This window comes from Spinacia oleracea, chromosome 2 (genome assembly GCF_020520425.1).
Source record: "Spinacia oleracea cultivar Varoflay chromosome 2, BTI_SOV_V1, whole genome shotgun sequence".
NCBI classification, from domain to species: Eukaryota; Viridiplantae; Streptophyta; class Magnoliopsida; order Caryophyllales; family Amaranthaceae; genus Spinacia; species Spinacia oleracea.
Window position 1 is genome coordinate 59,027,338 of NC_079488.1, and position 21,469 is coordinate 59,048,806.

Sequence of the window (21,469 nt, forward strand, 5' to 3'; positions counted from 1 at the left end):
ATGTTAATCTACGTAACATTATTTGCATGAAATATATTCTTCATAATATTAACAATTCTAATCATTTTAATTACGAAAAATAATAAAGTGGGTGATTTAATTAAATTTCAAACAATCCAATTTATGAAATTTATAAATCTAGGCTAACGAATATCCAAATTTAACGATCGATGAGCATCAAAAAAAATTGAATAACTTTGATAATCCAATCCAAACATTTAAATCGTTCTAAACATTTAAATTTCGGATTTTTATCAAATTTTGTTTAAGTGAACGATTAAAATTAACGAATCCAATCAAAATTTTAATCCATGAATTTTTAAATATGCCATTTAAACCAGAAATCATATTCCCCTTCTCACCTAAATAAATTTTCAGATCTAACCAATTAATTAAATTAAATTTCGATCTAAAATCCATTAATCTAGGTTGAATTGGGATTAGGGTTTATAATTAAAATTTATGAACGAAAATATTACCATAGGTTCATAATATTATAAAAAACACTAGGACAAAATTTCAATTAATTATAATTTGATTTTGTCGCATAATTAATCGAAAACGTATCAAACTTAATGATTTAATTCATTAAACAACAAAAACGCCCAAAAATTCCAACTTCAACTTAATGATTTAATTCATTAAACAACAAAAACGACCAAAAATTCCAACGTCTGAGCATGTTTTGACATTCTGTTCTCATGAGTTGATTTTAAAACGTCGTTTCCAATTAGATTAGGGTCGGAAAAGTTGTAATTCCGACACTTTACGAATTCAGAATCCTTTTCTACCATTCATCCAAAAATCAAGAAAATATTCGAAAAGTCACGAAAAATTCAGACAAATTTCGACAGTATAAAAAATATGTAAATATGATAAAAAAAAAAAAAAAAAAGTACTTAATTACATGAAGCTCATGATACCACTGTAGGTGTTTACAGTTAAATACATAATATGATAGCGGAATAATCCCAAAGCCAGGAAGCATGTATAAGATATAGATTAAGCATAACTTATGTTTGTAGCGTGTTTTCCCCTCAGTTCAACGAACACGAAAAAGAAATCCAAATGTCATTCCTCTACTTCGTTCACCGAGACGTTCAGATCCGTCTTGAGATTGATGGCTTAGATATCCTTCAAGATATTTTGCTTTTTGGGAAGAACACTCTAATGGAGGCACAAAGAGAATTAGGGTTCTCTATGTGCTTAGGTTAGAATCAATATTACACTAGTACAGAAATGTCATTTAATAGCGTTTTTTAATACCGCTTTTACCCCTTCTGCTATTAAAGCTATTATATACCACATTTATAGCACTTGTACAATAAGCTCTATCATATCCATAACTTATTATAGGGCTTGATAATAAAATGCTATTAAAACATGTGGAAAAAATTAATTAAAGCGTATAAGGAAAATAAGAAAAGAAAAAGAGCGGCTCATGTTCACTCGATTTCTTTTAAAGTTAAATACGGAGTATTTCACTACTCGTTGAACCCCCCTCACATCCTCTATTCCAGTTCTAATTTTAGGGTTTTACTATTCATCATAGGTTTACAATTGATAATTGAGGAACTGAAATAGGCAATGGAGGAGATCACAATCAAATGGCGGATCTTGTTCATGGGTTTCTTCCTCTCCATTCTCTTACATCTACGTCAAGGTATCAAACTAACAGAGCGAGGTTTCCTAAACGTTCGAACGTTTTTGAACCTGCTTATTCGCTATGATTTCGATACCCTCATTCTTCTCCTTACTCAGCTCAAGGTAATTTTCATGTCCCCTTTAAACCCTAGATTCTTCTTTCTTCTTCTATTGTTATATAATTTCAATCAATTACCTTTTTTTTGTTAATAGACGACATTTTATTGAATTTTATATGAAGTTTCTCTTTGTTTACTATATTTTATCGCGATTTTTAGGATTTCCTTTTGTTATGCGGTAAAAATGGTTGATTCGAGCCTATTCTTCAGTATTGCTTATCTATTAGCTTAATTCAGTGGAAAACTTCAAGTTCGAACACCGATTATCTCGATTGGTGATAAATGGAAGTCAAACATTTTGTTTTATCTCTAGTGGTGGTTGAAATAGTTGTTATCGAATATTGATTGCAGATGAGGGGGACGTTAATAACGTTATGGATTAAAAGAGATTTTTGTTGTGCTATTATTGAAGAAGTTGGTAGAGGTCACTTCTCTAGTTCCTGGTTACCAAGTGGCTCTGGAGCCTAGGATCGACTATTGGCTTTGCAATCGTTGCAAAGAAGGAAATTACAATATTTGCCCTGATATGAGGTTCTTTGCAATTCCACCTATTCATGTATCTCTTGCTAATCAGGTAAAACTTGATTTTATATTTATTCATGACCTTATATTATACTATAAGGTTTAATATTGTCGTTTTCTTATGTTGTTACATGATTTATAGATTGTGCATCCATCAGCTTTATGCTTTAAGCTACTTGAGATGTAAGTTTGGAAGAAGTAACAATGTGTGAACCTTTAAGCGTTAGTTGGAAATATAGGGAATAGTTTATTGAAATAACCTATCTAATAAGCCAAGCCAACCTGCCAAGCTTAGAAGCCCAACCGGCCAGCAAGGCCCACGACAAGCATGTAGCGCGCAACAAGCAGTTGGTCCGTGGGCCAGCACTGCTGCTGCTGCTCCTCTTCCATGCGCGCGCCTAGGCACTAAGGCCATGGGCCAGCGTTGCGTGCTTGCACGCTGCGCCTATGGGCCTTGCGCCTCGTGCGCTTGGCTCGTGGGTTGCTTTCGTGTTGCGATTAAATTATCCTTCGACAATTTATTTATCGTTTCTTACTTGACGACCCAATGTCATTCGATACGATTATTCGTTTCGCCTAGCTTACGAATATACGCAATACAATATACGATTTCACGATCCAATGTTAAATCGTATAATTATGTTTTCCGAACTAATTTCCCGAAAAGATATTAAATGAATTTTCGATTCATTTTATCCGGTTATCTGTTACATGCCAATGGTGTGACCTTATAGGTTTAGTCAAGAGTAAGTTGTGAGCCTAATTAGGATTAGAACTCAATAATCAGAAGCATTTCTCCAGGAAGCTGTTCCGACCACTTGATCTCACTGAATTAATTGTTCGTAATTAATCTGAACCTTTGGTATTAGACTAATGCACATTGGGTGAAGGACACATTTCCTTCAGTCTCCCACTTGTCCTTTAGACAAGTGTGAATTCACATTCCTTTGTCGCTTAGTGTTACTTGCTGAACATAAGATAAGATCTAAGCCATCCTTATTAGGTCCATAAGTGTTTCTCGGATTACTGAGTTCTACTGTTAAACTTTTACAGAAGGTTAAGCCTTAACAATTATGAGCACGGCCATGCATTTTCACAGTATCTAACTCTCCGAGAGGCCTTGTTACACAACAACACCATATCATATCAAAGTTAGGAGGACAATCAATTCTTGTAATATATGAATACTCACTTTGATTCATAGTACTCCAAATAACTGCTTTTATAATCTCCTTTTACGGTGCGATGTTTAGCGAGTATCAAGCGAACTAATCTTCAAACAAGCAATCATAATTAATCATGTTTTGAGGAATGGTTCTAATCACCATTAATGAGAACTACTTATGACATGAATTTAATCTCTTAAAGTGTTCTCATTGTCAATGCGATACGAGATCCTATAAGTATCTATGCAAAAGATTACTGACATATAATGCCCATCTAGTTCAAAAAACTAAACTATAAATCTACTTGCAATCTAATCTTCATTAGTCATATTGGTCGTCCAATTTTTCAATGACCTGGATTAGGGATCCTTTTGTAACTTCAATATTCAAGTTCACCTATGGGAGTTTCTTTGTCAAAGAATCCATCTTGACATCCCATTTGAATGTTTTGAATCACTTGGACTATATCATTTAATACTAAACCAAAATTAAATGAATATGCAATAAAGCATTTCATAAATATGAAATGGTTAAACCAATTGTTTTAAACACAGATCCAATAAATGTGTAATCCCCCGTGATTTTATACATTGTTTATATATATATTTTTACGTATATTTAATATATTTAAATACAATTTGCGGATTTTAGAAATGAATATGTAATTAAAATATAATTATTTTATTTCATTTTGAATACTTTAATGATTTACGAAATCAAAATGTATTTTTGAATTTTACGTCAAAACGAATTCGAATTACGAAATCACGTTCTATTGAAATTAAAAAGCAATCCTAAACATTTTGGATTCAACAACCTAAATCCTACTCCTAGCCCAATTGGGCAAAGTCCAAACCAATAAAACCCAACACAATACTCCCTTCTCTTTTCTACTTCACGTGAAACCAAAAAAAAAAAAAAGCAAACCTCCCCTCCTTCACTATTCACGTAACAAACCCTCAGCACTTACCCTCCTTGCTGCCGCCTCCCTCGCCGCCGGACCACCACCTGTGCGTCCAACCAGTCGCCGCCGGTAAGCTTGGTCCTTCTGCTCCTTCGACCTCCTTCTCCTTCGTTCTTTTCCTTCTAATTTCTTGCGTTCTTTTTCCTTTTGATTGGTTTCCGTTCGGCTTCGCACAGCAGCCCACCTTGCTGTAACCGCCATCGGGCAACCACTCATCGTGCCGCCGTCCACCTTGCACGGTAGCCTTCTCTTTCCTCCTCCCTTTTCCTTTTTATTTTTCGTTCTTTTCATTGCTTGTACTCTTCGATTTCATGGCTGACCACCACCATGTTCGCGCAGCAACCACCGCACGCAACCACCGTGCTCAACCCTTGCCGCAAGCCACCACCTGTCCGCCGGCCAACCTCCTCTCTCCCTCTTTTCTTGGTTATTTCTTAAACCCAAAGTAACTAATTAATTTAATTAATTATAGTTGTTAATTGAAATTATGTTCTTGATATTAAATTTATAATTTTTATGGTTTGAACATGATTTTCAGATTTGGTTTGAGATTATAAACGAATTATTTTCAGTTTGGTTGATTAAAATATAAGTTAGGGTTTAATCATGTTTTATTAATTCGAATTATGTTTTCTTAATTTAAAGTTATAGTTTTATGATTTAAATTATAGATTTCAGATTATACGAATTATATAATAAGGTTATTAATTTTCAGATTATCTAATTACATTGAAATATTGATTTTTGGATTGTTTAAAGCATGAAATTCAAGGTTTTTATGATTGTAAATCATGGTAGGTTGAGTATGGATTATTAAATTTGTTGTTTTGAGATACTAGGAACATAGATTGACCTTGGTGAAGCTTTTAAATGAATTTATATTGCTGAAAATTTAAAGTACGATGTTTGCAAAAAGTTTTCAATGAATTTCAATCACTAGTTCAATAATTATGATGCTAGGAAATAAAATGTTTAAGTTTTGATATTGGGGAAGGTTCTAAATATGTTTAGGATGCATTTAGAATGCTTTACTATGGTTGCCAATGATTAGAAATTGATTGGGATTACTTGTTGGCTTTTTAGGCGGAGAATTCTCTTTAGGCGACTTTTGAAAGTGTTAAAGTGGCCTATCAGTTTGTTTACACAAGGTACGTACATACCTGTGTGCTTGGAATGTGTGTTATTTGTTGAAACCATGTTGAAATCGTTGATGAACTTGGTTGTGTTGAAATTGTTGGTGAACTTGGTTATGTTGAGATTGTTGTTGAACTTGGTTATGTTGATATTATTGATGAACTTGGTCATGTTGAATTTGCATGTTTAATATTGTTGGATGGACATATTGGGCATACATTTCGTTGTGAAAATTATAACATGTTAGTGGATGGTCGATTCAAACATGTTTGGTTGGGAACACTAGATTATTTTATATATATATTGATTCAGATCGATTGATCGTTGTTCCCTTTTAGTATTTCACTACTTTATGAGGGTCGTGGACCTTGTTTAGTAAGTTGAAACCTTATACCCATATAGAGGGGTTGATCAGTATTAAAGGAAAGGTTGGATTTAGTTGGAATGAGTCATGCTTGATGCCTTTGTGATCACATACTTAATTCCAAGATAAAAACAATTGTGAATAATTGTTGATTGTATGATTTATGTGATTGTTGAGTCATAACAGAGTTTTAATCTGTAAATCATGTAAAGTGAAACTGAATAGCAATAGCTTTAGACTGTGCACGTCTGAAGTGACGGACAAACAGGAGTTGGGGTTCATGGTGGTAGCCCATGGCCTTTTCTGGGACCGGATTGATCATCGTGTCCTATTTTTATTCAAAAGTTCCTCGATATCGCAGGTCACTGAGGTTACGGAGTCGCTCCCGTACCTCGTCTTCCTTAGTGAAGACTTCGGGTTGGACAACTCGGTCCATTGTCTATTTCAACTAAAATAATATTATTGTTATAAGTCTAGCCTAGTCTAGTCAAGTATGGTCGTCAAATTATCATGTTCTGTCTGCCCTTATTTATGTTCATTAGTATCATGTTAGGATTGTTCGTTTAATAGTATCATGTTAGGATTATTATTGTTTTAGTATGTAGTACTCATCTTTGCTGATTACGTGCTTTGTTTGTGTGTGTTGATCATGGCTATGCCTTATTGATCCTGTGATGACCCATCTTTGGTGAGCAGTCTCTAAGGATCAATAAGCGTTGCCCATCTACAGGTTTGAATATGATGCATCATTGGGATCGGGATTAGAGAGCTTGTATTTAGATTTGTTTTGTTAAATGATTTGGTTTGTTAATTTGGACTTGAAATTTGTCGTACTATTCGTATTTCCTTATTTCCGTTAATTGGTTTTTGGACTTAATATGTAATCGATTATTTATAAACCTAAAAGTTAGTTTTATGTTTTCCGCTGCAAAATTCTGAATAAGCCGTTACGTTTTCACACGGGCGATAATACTTTGATAATTCTCTATAGTTATATTTATAAAAAGGGTTATTTTAGGAAAAGAGAATTGTCGGGGTGTTACAAAATGTTCTAAAAAAAACTTAGAAAATCAAAGCTTTTCTTCAACATGCTTGATTCCCATGGTTGCTACATGTGCATTGTGCTTCACTTGTAGCAAAAAATTAGTAAATGGATCTGCGACGTTATCGTCAGTTTCTTTCCGTTCAACAATTTCTTGAAGTTTGTGAAATCACCGCAGTACTGCTTGGACTTCTGGTGGCTCCTAGGCTTCTTTCCTGGGCAATGGCTCCACTATTATCGCAATATAAACCATTGGTCCTTTTATGGAGGGGACAACCCCAAGTTCTTGAATGAACTTCCGAATCCAAACTGCTTTCTTTGCTGCTTCTGAGGCAGCAATGTACTCGGTTTCAGTTGTAGAATCCGCAATAGTGATTTGCTTAGCACTTTTCCAGCCTACTGCTCCGCCATTAAGGTAGAACACAAAACCAGACTGTGATCTGAAATCATCTATGTCGGTTTGAAAGCTTGCGTCTGTATAACCCTTAACAATCAACTGATTTGTACCACCATAAACCAGAAATTAATCCTTTGTCATTTTCAGGTACTTTAGGATATTCTTGGCAGCAGTCCAATGCGCCTCTCCTGGGTCACTGAGTCTTGCTTAGATATAGATCCAATAGCCGAAGCATATGGAATTCCACTAATCTTTCTACGCTCATAAAATGTCTTGGGACACTGAGTCTTTCTTAGATATATGACATGTGACATGGGTAGATGGTATCTCTTGGCTTCCATCATACTAAACCTAGCTAGCACTTTGTCAATGTAAGTGATTTGCCTTAGTCTAACCATCCTCTTAGACCTATCTCTATACATCTTAATGCCCAATATGTATTGTGTCTTTCCTAAGTATTTCATTGAGAAACACTTTCCAAGCCAAGTCTTTATAGACTCCAGCATTGGAATGTCGTTTCCAATAAGCAGTATGTCATCAACATACAAGACAAGGAATGAAATTTTACTCCCACTGACTTTCTTGTATACACAAGATTCGTCCTGGTTCTTGATGAAGCCAAATTTATTAACTGCTTCATCAAATCGTATATTCCAACTCCTTGATGATTGCTTCAATCCATAATTGGATTTCTTAAGCTTGCACACCTTTCTTTGATTCTTTGGATCAAAAAATACCCTCCGGCTATAGGGTTATGAATAATATAAACATTATAATTCATGCGGAAAAACCATAAAGCCAGGAATCCAAATTAATTGCACATATTCAATTAGTATACATAAAATGTGATGCGTTCCTTCCCTATATAGCTTCTCCCGAACCGAACAAGAACAAGTATAGGATTCTAGTTCATTAATAACATTAGAATTTTAGGTTTAATCAAATACTAAGTATTTCAGATTTAACTAAAACATCTAAATTTAGTAGAATTAGGAAAACACGATTACTTGACTCGCAAGCAATCCTAGCCGGCCAAGGCTTTGCACGTGTGGCCTTGAGCCCACATTGCTTGGTCGTACAGCACGCAGCCCGCAACCCACAAATGGGCGTTGCTGCTTTGCTCGACCTATGTGCGCTGGGCGTTGGCAGCAAGCAGCACGCGGCCCACTTCGTTGGGCGCTGCTGCTCGGCCCCTTGCGTAGCTGCTCCGTGCGCGGGCTTGCTTGGCGCTTGCGCTGGGCCTTGCGTCTCGCAAGCTCGTTCGTCGAGCGTTCGCACGTCGCGCTTCCGATTCGTTTTCCGATTCCGGAATTCATTTCCGATTCGAACAAATATTTTACGTTTCCGTTAATATTTCCGATTCCGGAACTTATTTCCGATTCCGACAATATTTCCGATTCCGGCAATATTTCTATTTCCGATAATATTTTCCGATACGAACCATTTTTCCGTTTTCGGCAACATCTACGACTTGGATAATATTTATATTTCCGTCATGATCCATATTTTCGTTTCCGGCAATATCATCATTTCCGGAGCGTTCTATATTTTGTCTTTTGACGATTTCAGCTCCCACTGGAACCGAGATCCGTCGTTTCCGAATGTTCATAAATAGAGTATTTAATGAATAATATATTCACTTAAATACTTGATCCGTTCACGTACTATTTGTGTGACCCTACGGGTTCAGTCAAGAGTAAGCTATGGATTAATATTATTAATTCCACTAGAACTGAAGCGGCCTCTAGCTAGGCATTCAGCTCACTTGATCTCACTGAATTTATTAACTTGTTTAATTAATACTGAACCGCATTTATTAGACTTAGCATTGAATGCATACTTGGACCAAGGGCATTATTTCTTTCAGTCTCCCACTTGTCCTTAGGGACAAGTGTGCATTGCCTAATTCCTTTGTCGCTTGATGCTTGCTCATGAACATAAGGTAAGAGTAGTCATCCTTATTATGTCCAGAGGTATTTCTCGGTTTCAGAGTTCAACTAATCAAATAAACAGATAATTATAGCCTATCATTTATCTGGAAAAAAGCAGGAAACATAGTCTGGGAAGCATTTCTTGTAAGAACTCCAATTCAACAGTGTCATATGTCGTTTGGATATCTAACTTAAACATGCAACATCTGTTTCTAGATCCTTCTATACGTCTTCACTAAATCTTGCCAAATTAAGACATTATGAAGAATAGTCCTTTTAGCCAAGAAAGCTCCTTGAGTATCAGAAACCACATCAGCCAACACAAGGTTTAGCTTCTCACATAAGAGTTTCGTGATACACTTATGGATAATTTTTTTTGGTGCACCACCCGGTACACCCTTAGGGCTAATCCGGATTCGGGGCGAGTTCTGAGTTGATAGGTTTCAGTCCTCTCACAATTATTGCTGCGGGGGATCGAACACGAGGTCCTCCCTACCAAATTCAGCATCAATCACCAATAAACTAACATGCAATTGGTTGCACTTATAGATAATGACACAACATGAAATAGGCTTAAAGTCACCAACTTTAGCAGGGCATTCTACCTTAGGAAAAAGGTCTCTGAAGTTACATTGATTTCTTGGAGAATTTTCCAGTTTTAAAGAAGTCCAGCACATCAATAGAGATATGCCCACACCGTTGGACATGATAGATGGCTCACCTCGAATCAATTTTTCTCGCGCTACTGTTTACCTAGGAAATTTACTTCGCCCCTGTCTATAATATAATGTCGTTCTTTTACTTGCCGATTTATATGGAGGAACTACAAATACATACTCCCTCCGTCCCTTAATACTCGCACCGTTTTGACTGGACACGCATGCCGATGCACAATTTTGACCACCAATATGTCTAACTACATATTATAAAAACTTATAAAAATATTAATATTTTGAAAATACATATTAAGATGAAACCAACAATATATTATATAATAACATTTGTTTTCATATACTATAAATAAAATAGGGTCAAAGTGAATTATGTGAATAGTGCAAAAAGTCAAAACGGTGCGAGTATTAAGGGACAGAGGGAGTATCTGATATGTGTGACAATACACATATCAGAGCAAAAGACAAAATAGCAAAAAGATAAAAAAAAATTGTTGGCAAATTTTTTTTGAGATTGATTATGAATACGGAAAATATTGAAGAAATGATACTTTTTTCTAAAAAAAATGGTATTTGTTTTAAAACAAATGGTACTTGTTTTAAAAGAAATTGTACTGTTTTTAAAGAAATGCTACTTGTTTTAAAAGGAATAATACTTGTTTTTTTTTAAATGGTACTTTTTAAAATAAAATGGAATTTTCTCTTTCTATTTTTTTTTTTCTCATTCCCTCTCTACTTTTTTTTTTTTTGTTTCTTTTTCTCTCTTATTTTTATGTTCTAATTGTTGTGTTTTGTCATATAATGTTTTATCTTTATCTATTACCCTTTTCCTGTCTTGTCATGTTATTGGTGTATTTTGTCATAGTGTGGGGTGATATGTGTGTAATGTATTGCCACACATATCCGATATCCGTCTCTCCAAGCTCGATTTATGTCTTTAAATCTATGTCCAATAGAATTCTCTGTAATACGCTACCGTGTAATCCTGGGAGTCATTTGTTTAAGATAGTTGATGCTGATTATATGATTACTACTGTTTTAGCATCACATCCTCGTTGATGCCAAATACCACGTAATTGGAGGGGGTTACATTAAGAAGCTATATAGAGAAATCAGAATCCCAAAGTTGTAATTTCATTCACATCGGAACTATATACAAAATGCATAAATCAGGTTGTACCTTTTCAAATTTCCAGTCTGCAAGATACCAAAATAAAAGATGATAAAATGAAGGGAAGTTAGTTAGTGCTGCCTAATTTAAACTAAGATATCTCTGATCTAACCTTACTGTCTCGATACAGATGCCATTTTTGATACCTTCCACTTCCGAACAGAATAGGTCTCAGCCGTGGAGCAGTTTTACAATCTGGACAGCAGCACCCTCTCAATTCTTCCACACAACCTGTGCAGCATCTGAGATGAAAACAGATGTGCAGCTACTAAAACATCAAGTTTTTCAAAACTATCCAATGGAGTTTTTAAGAAAACCCTAAAAAATTGGGCACAATTTAGAGGTCAATTAGAGAATTCAAATCACAATACCACAACTACCCTTTACTTCTAAAATTTGACAGCTTTTCATATAAATGTAGTTTTTCTTTGCAGCTTTTAAGTAAAGGTATCATTAGGATATTATCAGAGTTCATATCTTGAAAATGACAGTAGTAGTATAAAGATGAGTGTCATGGATTTAGCAGAAGCCCAATGGAGTTTGTAACGGGGAGCATCACATCAGCAGGTGGGCATATGGCATTATGGCTATAAAAGCACGAAAATATCATACCAGTTACGGATGAAAAAGAAATGTACAAAGAGGTCAAATTGTCAATATTTACTCTCTCTGTCCCTTTTTAATCTTGATGTTTAGTATCATGCAACGATTTAACGACTAATTAACGTGGATTGAGATTCCTTCTTTTTTTATTTAAACAAATGCAAATTACGTTTATTTATAATGTTTTCACTTTTATCCAAAATCGGACATTGGAAAAGTGTGAGAGATTTTCATGTTCCAAAGGAAAAAGCGTAAGAAATTAAATGCCCCAATGAATAATTGATTAAAATAATCACTTAACACACTTTTTGACAAAATATTTGGGGCATTTGTATTATAAAACAAATACTGTAGTGTCAATTTGGAAAAAAAGGTGACACGGGAAAAGCAAATAAACAAAGATTTGTATCTCAATCAGGTAAGGTTAATTGTAAGTTTTTTAATTCCTATCTTATCTTTAACAAAATAAACAGGATGTTGATATAGTTTGAATGAAATAACATCTGTTGATATAGTTTGAATGAAATGGCATCTATTCAAAGATACTATCACAACTCACTGCTCAAAATTTTATTAAAAGGTTCAAGTGTAGCAAATGACCTCTCTCTCATTATTTTAAACTTACGTGGCAACATACCGTGACAAGGGGATGTTGCTACTAGGAATTAGTAAAAACAACGCCTGTTGACAAAGTTCATGACAAGGAGGACTTACAAGTAAAGGAGGTTGCAGTCGAGGTTGGCACAATTCCGATGTCGTAGTTGATGAACTTGTGAATTGCATATATAACATCTAGCAAATTTGCTGTTATCCAGAGCTTTCTGACTTCCGCTTGAGGTCGTGGCTCCAGGGTTGAAAGTGGCTGGTGGGAGAGATAGACGGGAATCAAATACAAACAAATTACCTATCCATTTCTCTGGACCTTCCTTCTTGAGATAATTTGAAACACCACCCTTCAAAGTGTAGAGGTTCTTGAAACCCTTTTGTCTGTCAAAAACAGTGTTGATGATTCATCAGACAGGGTCTAAAGATTCAATAAACCAAACTTCTTCATATTCAAATGAAATTAGATAATTTATGTAAATAGAAAAAACAGATGGAACAACCTGAGGATGGTAGAATATACATCACAGCGAATTCCTCCAGTACAATACATTAAAATGTCTGTTTTATCTTTATCTACGTTCACTAAAGGGTCTGAATCAGTCACCTGAATCAGAATACACAAAAAGATAATACAAATCAATCATACTCAAAAATTTGAAGAATGATACCAATGCATAAGTGCAGACTTGCAGTGTTCGTGAAAAGTATCTTGAAAAACAGAGTAAACGTTGGCATCTTCATTAAGATCTGACCCCAATAGACACTATTGCTCATTAACATAGAGTTAATCAACAACTGCATTCTCCAGTCTGGAGCTCTAGATTTTTATCTTGGCCACCATTTTCTAAACCAAGCCATTTGAGTTGCCTAGATCTAATACCCAGGTATCTAAAAGGGAGAGAATAAAAATTAAGCCTAGAAGAAGCTATCTCTTCTTTGGTATGAGAATCAATTCCACAACAGTAGATAAAATCAATTCCCTCAGCACTGGCCCACATTTCGAAAAATCTAAACGGCCTCATGTAGCAACTTAGAATCATAGGGAAATAATCATGAATTGATCTTCCCATAAAGAGTTAGCAAGGACTCTATCTATCCTTGTAAATACTCTGTCAACTCCATCCAGCTTATTGTTCCATGTCAATAGTCTTACAACAGTATTGACTTCAGTCAATTCACAAGTGGCCATGCAGTCCCTCATGGCTTGGATTTCTGAAAATCTGACAGGAGCACCAATTTTATCCTCCATTGCCATTATAGCATTGAAGTCTCACATAATCACCCATGCTTCTTAATAGAAGCAACAAGCACACTAAGTTGGTCCCAAAAACTGCTCTCTCTTTCTTATCAGTCATTCCATAAATGAATGTACTAAAGAAACTTCGGTAAGTTCCCTTTGGGGTGATATTGCAGTGCACTCATAAATCTAATATCAACCTCAAACGCATCAGGATCCCAACCTGCCACAATTCTACCACTTATATAATGACACAAGTTAGTGCTGAAGCACGAACTAGGGCACACTGTAAGGTAAAGAGCTTCCATTTTGGAAGCGTTCACCTTTATTTCAAGGAAACTGAACAATTTAACTTGATAGGAGAGCATAAATCTTCTCACCTGAGACTGCTTATCTCTTCTTTTCAGTCCCCTCAAATTCTAGCAGATTATATTATCCGTTAGACATAGGGGATATCAACCCCTGATTAGACTCAGCCCTTTCTCTTGTTGAAATGGTGTCTGCAATCTCATCATTATTGAGTAACTGATACTGGTTTCTAGTTTATGCATGCCTCAGATCCTAACATCTTTGTTTACTGAACCCAGTTGCCTGCACAAAACCCTCCTCATCTGTATGCCTAGTTTGAGTAGACAGAAAAACTTGTGGAGGAGCAGGTGGTGGCAATGCAGTTTTCTGCACCCAAACCCTCCTCTGCCTAGGTTGCTTCTTGTTCTTGTTACAATTGTCAGAGTTATGTGCAACCCCCTTACAAAGGGAACAAGGGAGTGGGATCCAATCATAGTCAACCTGTTGATCAATCACTATGCCTTTTTCATTCACACGCAGTACATTAGATAGGAACTGCTGGTCAAGTTTACATAACCTAAAATCTTTGCAAACATCAGTTTGTCTGTTTTCAAAGGGGCCTGGTCAACCTTAATGGGTGTACCAATCTGACCAACTATCTTATACAGGCTTCTCTCTCCCCAAATTTGACATCAAGACTAGGAAGCTTGATCCAAATAGGCAAAGTTTTAACAGGTTCCTTTGCTAAATTAACATCAGGAGACCATGGTTTCATGATTAGAGGGTTTGAATCAAAGAACTGATCACCAGTACAAGACCTTGTTACAATTCTCCATTGTTGTGAATCGAACTAAGAAAATCCCCTTGCCAATCATAGATACCTTATCAACCCCTTGCCAATCACATGTTGTAAATTGCCAAAAATTGACTTCCTTTGCAATGTCACCCAATTCGACATGAACAGGTTGGGGTTTCTCAATCACATTGCTACTATTATTCACATCAGAAATAGGATTATGCACAGTGGGAACATGGCAGAGATACATTGACAAGGACCTTAATGATATTATGTGAATATTCCACCTTAAAATTATGTGTACATTATGATTTTCTTGAAAGAAAGATTGGATTCTTAAATGTTTTCTGGGAAGATAAATGTATTTGATGCAATGTTAGGGCTCCTCAAATACACTAATTAGGTATATCAATCAAGTTTAATGGAGTAAGGAACAAAAAAATTCCTTGTTTGTTGTCCCTCTCTCTGTTAAGCACAAAAGCTTAATACATAAGTTATACTTCATCGATTCTTTTTTAGTTGACACACTTTCTTATTGGGAAAGTTCCTTTTTGTTGACACAGTTCTTAGTTTGGTAAGTTTTGTAATATAAATTTCCTATTTCACCCTTACATGTGTGTGTTGGTACCGTAGATAAAAAATGCAGTATCGGTCGCGGTCGCGGAGTTTCCGGTAATGGAAATGATGCGTTAGTCGCGGACCATGTAGCGACACTCGCGTAGGAATTCAAATTTAAAAAAGAAGCCGCATGTCAGCCCCACTGACTACCTACCCTAGTCCCCCTCCCCTAAACCGTACACGTGACATAATTAAAATGAGTTCCTTTGTCCACCTTCTCTCTTCTCTTGTTTTAGATATGGAAATGAAGTTCTCTACTCTATTTCAGTGGAGGTTCTCCATTTCTTTCCTTTTTCCCTTTCTTTTTTGTCGAAAATATGGGCAATTCAGGTAAAAACTGAGTAGATGTGAGGCTAATAACGCTTAATGCGGACAAAATTGGTTCGGATCGGTTGAACCGGCCGAGATCTCGTCGTTTTTAAAAACATCTTTACAACTCGGGATATCTCGTATCGCCACTCGAGTGAGTTTTTAAACCATACCTTGGTACATGGTTAGTGCGTTAGTGGGTAGGGATATTATTGTCTATTACCTTCCTTTGTCCCATTTTCTTAATATCTATGCCAAAATAAAGTGTCTCACCAAAAAAAGAAACGAGAAGTACTTTTATAACGTTCAACCTTTCATTGTGGTGTTGACAATCTTAGTCATAGACCCATAGGAAAGATAGACCCATAGGCAAACATAGCTAGTTTCTTAATCCACCTAAGAGAACAGAAGCATATATGAAAATTATAGAATAGGAGTGTGTGGGCTTATCCATGCAAAACAAGTGATCCATACTCTTCTAAGGGCTAATAACTAATTAATACGAGGCTTAAATATAATAAGGCCATAAGAAAATAAAATTAGCATAAGCACATGCACACATACATACTTGAGAGTATGTCAAAACCATGTGAATCTAATGAAAGCAATAAAGATAACTAGCAAGGCCAATATGGCATCATGTGTCCTCAACCCAATTCACACACGACACATAAGTAGACTTGCCAAAAGAGTCTAATCCAAAGCCCCCAACGTACCTAAATAGATCTCAATAGACGCATAACCTGACACAGTATCAGCCACTGTACTAAGATAGTCTTGTATATGCCTCTGTCCCCAGCATACGAGTGCCAACTTACATGGAAAACAAGGTCTCCTTGTGCCCTTGAAGTCTTGAATCCCTAACCATCTTTCAATTAACTTAGCCTCAATCAGTCAGGACCAACTAAGAGGGGCAGGGAAAAAAAGAAAAAAAAAAAAAAAAGAATTGAGTCCGTGAAATTTCCCATTTTCCGTCATCAAAGACGTTTGATCCTTTGTCACTCCAAATCCCCATTTGCCTCTCTGTAAACATCTTTCATTACTCTTAAATTTAATACATCAAAGCCAAACTTTAGTTCCAAGTCCGAGGGTGGAGTTCCCATCTCTCTCGATTATTATCATTTTGTCAATATAAGTTGTCGAGGTTGTATATGCAGGAGTATATTTATAACTTTATGAGAAGTATCGGGTTTAAAATTTGAATCCGGAATGCATTACTTTGTCAGTCATCCCTGTTTATGAGCAATAGCTAAATCGATCTCTGCTAATGCCTTGCAGCTGCAACTATTTCCATTTTAATTAATCCCTCCTATTAATAGTGTTCAATGATCGGCTGAAAGAGTGTTAACGTGAGAGAGAAAAAAAAACTCATAAGAGAAAGATGAAAATAGATAGACACATCCATTCAGAGGAAGTGTCAAAAATAGTCGGACGGAGGGAGTATAATGATTCTCGTCACCCAGGCAATTAAGTAATACGACATAATACTGTCATACTGTGTTGGTAATCAGAAGTGATAATTTTTTCTTACATAAATCTATGAAGATCTCTTTGTGCACCAAGAACAAAATGCATGTTTGAAGATTCTGTCAAGCAATACCTGTAGATCTGATAGCCCAAATGAAGTAGTTCTAAAGCAGTCAACCTCAGGACGTTGAGCCCCCTGGAAGTGACCAATATCCCATTCATAACCTGACCAACAGTAACAACGAAAACTTTATCTCTCATCATTATCATTATCATTAACCATTGCCTCAAAGAGGCTCCCGCAAGAAGCGGGGTAAGAGGGGGTCGGGTGTATGCAACCTTACCCCTGCAATTGCAGAGAGGTTGTTTCCAATTGACCCAAAAGCGATAATGGGACGACAACGGGAAGAGCATCTTCTACTTCATGGAAAGAAAGCGAAGAGGTTTTAAGAGCCATTTTGATTTAGTCCATTACATCCCACAGCCAAAAAATAAAATACTTCATATGATAATTTGAAAAGACCCAACAACACGAGAAACAGAATTAAACATCAAAGCCACGTATCAGGAAAGGGCACATCAAAAAGACCAAGAACAGCGGGGCAAAAGTGTTAATGGTAAAAGTGTAAAACTTAAAAATAAGCAAGATGCAGAATCTGCTAATACTTTCACTGCCAAATCTAAGATGATTGGACTTTTTAATCAAATTTATATTCTTAAATAGCACAAGAAGACACGGGGATTCTATTCTCAAAACTAGGAAAGACAATGCAAAAGACCTCTTCTGATCACCAGTATTTCCTATGTCATAATTTGGAGGTTCTAATTATAGACAAAAGGTAAAAGCAATGATTTTAAAGAACTGTTACCATTTCTCACGTCCAATAAAATACAACTCTTGTGATTCTCATTTGTTGTGTCTTGACTGCTATCTAGTGACTTTAACCTTGCCCTCCATTCAACTGGTGATAGAGGCTCTGCACGCATAGAAGGATCAAGGAGCGGAAGATCTTGAGCTCCTAAATCAAACTACACATCATATATGTCAATTCAAGAAATCACGAAAGCTCCAACAAAACGGAGGAAAATGAGTGACGGTGTTGATCAAAAGTTGTATACAAAACTTGCCTGCACCAACGAAGGCTTATAACGCATCTTCAATCTTGGAAATGCATGTCCACTTGAAGAAGGAGAAATTTGGACCAGAATATCATTGAATCTTTGGTCATCTCTTAGCCATTTCACGTACGACATAGCATCTTTCGATGGTCCACTAAACTGTAATAACAAAGAAAATAAATATAGCAAACAAATAAAAAAATCAACCATAAATGTTTTCTAGATACCTTCAGGCTACGCCCCAAAATTACACAGTTATAATCATGACCTAAGAACCATACAAGACTAGGAACCGAGTTAAATAAAATTCCAGAAGGACAAGTATACACCCTGACTCCAAGTACCATTATGGTGAAATTGAAAATTATGTGAAATCAATGAGTACAATAGTTACTTGCATTGCAAAATCATCAAACCGTTATGCTAATGTCAAAAGCATTAAACTTTCAATTGACAAGAAATCCTGCATACAAAAAGCTGTCATTTCGATTCTACACCTGACCACGCTAAAAGTACTTTTGCTCTGATTGCAGACGAGTATCGAGGAACAGATTAAATGGCGAATGATTATAGACGCATCAGAATATAACGAACTCTATAACAAGACATAATACTAATAGATCCAGAAATGTTTAGAATTTTAAGGTGGTAGAAATGAAGTAGTCTGATCAGCACAAACAAAATGCACATCAGAAAAACAAAGTCTTTAGAATATGAAGAAACCGCGTGCATAATGCTGGACATATACGTAAGTGGAGTAAAACTATGATATTAAGAAAAAGGATAGTAATACCTGTGCATTAATACCTTGTTCATTGATATATATCCGCCCATGTATATCAAGCTCCTGACAAAAAATCAGTAAAGAGAATGACTAATAAAATCATGAAAAGGCTAAGTATTGATATCTTTGCGCATCATATATATCACAGATCAAAGAAAAAAGAAAAAAAGTCAATGTATCTACTTAACAGAATTGAAGTACATGACTAGACTGCATTATCTGAAATGCAAGAGAAGGCAATCCAGATCCAATAAATAACAGTAATAGATAAAGGAAAAATTATATTAACTAAGTATTTAAGTACATAATTAACATGGTTTTTCATGATGATAAGAGGAGATATGGTAAAAAGTTCTAAAGATATGTCACAAATTAAACTGCACTACAGAGCTATTATTCCTAGTAAGAAACCATGAAGCGCACCAATCTTGAATATCCTTGCATTATATTGCAACACGCAAACTAGGAGACCGCATAGACCACAAGCTGCTAAAGCTTAATACTGTCCTCAAGTCATTATTGCTAGCAGACTCTACATATATCCAGTCCTGTCCTTTCCTTCGTAGCTAACTCGATAAAGCAAGGGAAACCTTTAGTTTTTGTTTATTTCCTTTTATTCTATGACTTGTCCTCCTCACTCCCTATTTTCATACTTCCCACGCAATTATAATTATATATTCTTTCGTATCAAGCATACTGGAAAGCAAACAAAGTTCGGAATAACTTAGAGCTGTCCTTTTTATTGGTTTTTTAGTAGGAAGAAATGTATAAAAAAATCTCAAAGCGGCAGGGGTCCTGATGTGCTTAGGCACACCTTGGGTGAACCTCATGCCAAGTAACTTTCTTCAAGAGAAAATTTCTCATATTAAGCAAAATTCTTCCCTTAGTCCTCCAATAAAATGCATCGCCATAACCAACCAAAATTTTCCATCTACTATATCATTACCCCACTCATTATATAGCCAATTTCCAAGTAGTAAAAATAGATGGATTAAATTTATCATTATAAAACTTCCATAATCCAATAAAGTCCATTCGAAAAAGAATTATTAATAAACCCCATATGAAAGACATCCGGGTGTACCATGCGCACAATACACTCGCACTAAGTTTTCTCTCATATACTAAACGCAACATTACACGTATTGAAAGGAACTATGGCCCAACTACAACCATTGATATGAACTTGGTCATCAAAGACACTCACTGGCACGAACTTGGTCATCAAAGACTCTCACTGGCACGAACTTGGTAGTAAAGTTATTAATGTCATCCCAATAGATCTTTTAATCACGAAGTATATGTCATCGAGTGTCTTAGTAACAAATCATATCACTGAGTGTCTTTAGGGATCAAGTTCATGTCAACTTAATTACACATACAAGTTCGTGTAATGATTGTAGCAAGGCTATAGTTCATGTCAACGAGTGTAATTTGCCTATAGTAAATGGGAACCATCCTAAATGAAAAATTTTGCAAAAAAATAGCCAAGTGTATTATAGAAATCATTTCCTATATGATACAACGACAAAATGTAACTTCACTATATTATGACAATGGAAAAAAAATATCAACTAAAAAATCCAATATGACATCTCCAATTAAAAAACATCCCTATATTACAATCCTAACAAATGCAATATAATTTATTCATCCGAAGTCCAAACCAAACAAGAAAAATTACAAAAACTGGGGTTAAGAGAGAGATTAGAAATCAACCTCCAAAACAGATAAATGCTTGGAAACATCCAATTCAGGATCTTCGATGAAAACAAAGTGATAGAAGTTAACAACTATGAACACGCTATCATCATCTTCCACAACTGGAACCCCAGAAGTGGACGGAATCAAAGAGAAACTGCAGCTGATTTTGGGTGTTATGAGTTTCCTTCGCCCGTGTGAAAAATGGATTTTGCCGTGTGGTAAGTTGGGAAGAGAACACGGGGGTGTAGAAGAATGAGGGAGTCGTCGGCCATGGAATTCAGAGAGGGAGGAGAGAGAAAATGAAATTGGTGTGGATGGCGGGAGAGTAATGTTGAGGGAAGCCATAGCAGGAACAAATAAGCACAGACTTCACAGTGACAGTACCTCATCTTGTTGGCACCTGATTTTTATGGATTTTTATGGTTTGTAATTTAAAAACGCACAAGCAACGGTGGACGATTTTCTTCAATATTCATAAAGATCTGATAATTCCCAAAATACGTTACTCTCTCCGTATTTATCTAAGAGATACACTTGGTTGGACACGGGTATTAAGAAAAAAAATTAAATGAAATACGGAGTAAAGTAATAAAATAAGTGTGGTTGAGTAGATATTTTAATAAGAAAAACAAGCGGGGACCATATCATTTTAGGGAGTGGGGGTGGGGGTGGGTGTAGATATATTATTTAATTAGATAGTGGGGTTGATAAGTTACTAAAAATGACAAGTGTATCTCTTAAATAAATACGGCCGGAAAAGATAAGTGTATCTCTTAAATAAATACAGAGGGAGTATTCCTGATTTCCTTCCAT

At 35.8% G+C, this 21,469-nt stretch overlaps 1 protein-coding gene and 1 long non-coding RNA gene across 4 annotated transcripts; one reads left to right on the forward strand and one right to left on the reverse strand.

Annotated features, from left to right (window-relative positions):
• The first annotated feature begins 1,301 nt into the window (after positions 1-1,301).
• Positions 1,302-6,871, forward strand: LOC130467872 (uncharacterized). Of its 2 annotated transcripts, XR_008927847.1 has the most exons (5): positions 1,302-1,767; positions 2,115-4,654; positions 4,755-4,841; positions 5,499-5,563; positions 6,610-6,871. It is a non-coding gene; the product is annotated as an uncharacterized lncRNA (long non-coding RNA). The 2 variants fall into 2 exon arrangements; XR_008927846.1 differs by lacking the exon at positions 4,755-4,841 and having other exon boundaries at positions 1,392-1,767; positions 2,115-2,337.
• A 4,198-nt stretch (positions 6,872-11,069) lies between these two features.
• LOC110798304 (rhodanese-like domain-containing protein 8, chloroplastic) lies at positions 11,070-21,052 on the reverse strand. 2 transcript variants are annotated; one of them, XM_022003481.2, is made up of 8 exons: positions 20,672-21,052; positions 18,962-19,015; positions 18,178-18,327; positions 17,919-18,078; positions 17,183-17,274; positions 12,835-12,938; positions 12,443-12,715; positions 11,070-11,356 (listed from the first exon to the last, which is right to left on the reverse strand). In XM_022003481.2, the coding sequence occupies exons 1-8, from the start codon at positions 20,999-21,001 to the stop codon at positions 11,314-11,316; spliced, it is 1,206 nt and encodes a 401-aa protein (XP_021859173.1). In that variant the 5' UTR covers positions 21,002-21,052; the 3' UTR covers positions 11,070-11,313. The 2 variants fall into 2 exon arrangements, with proteins under 2 accessions (XP_021859173.1, XP_021859172.1); XM_022003480.2 differs by having other exon boundaries at positions 11,070-11,367.
• Between the last annotated feature and the right edge of the window lie 417 nt (positions 21,053-21,469).

Coding starts and splice junctions, on each gene's coding strand:
- LOC110798304 (XM_022003480.2), bottom strand. CDS start 21,001: ATGGCTTCCCTCAACATTACTCTCCCGCCATCCACACCAATTTCATTT. Junction 17,275..17,918: donor TTTATTGGACGTGAGAAATG/GTAACAGTTCTT, acceptor ACTGTTGGTCAG/GTTATGAATGGGATATTGGT. Junction 12,939..17,182: donor TTGGGCTATCAGATCTACAG/GTATTGCTTGAC, acceptor ATTCTGATTCAG/GTGACTGATTCAGACCCTTT.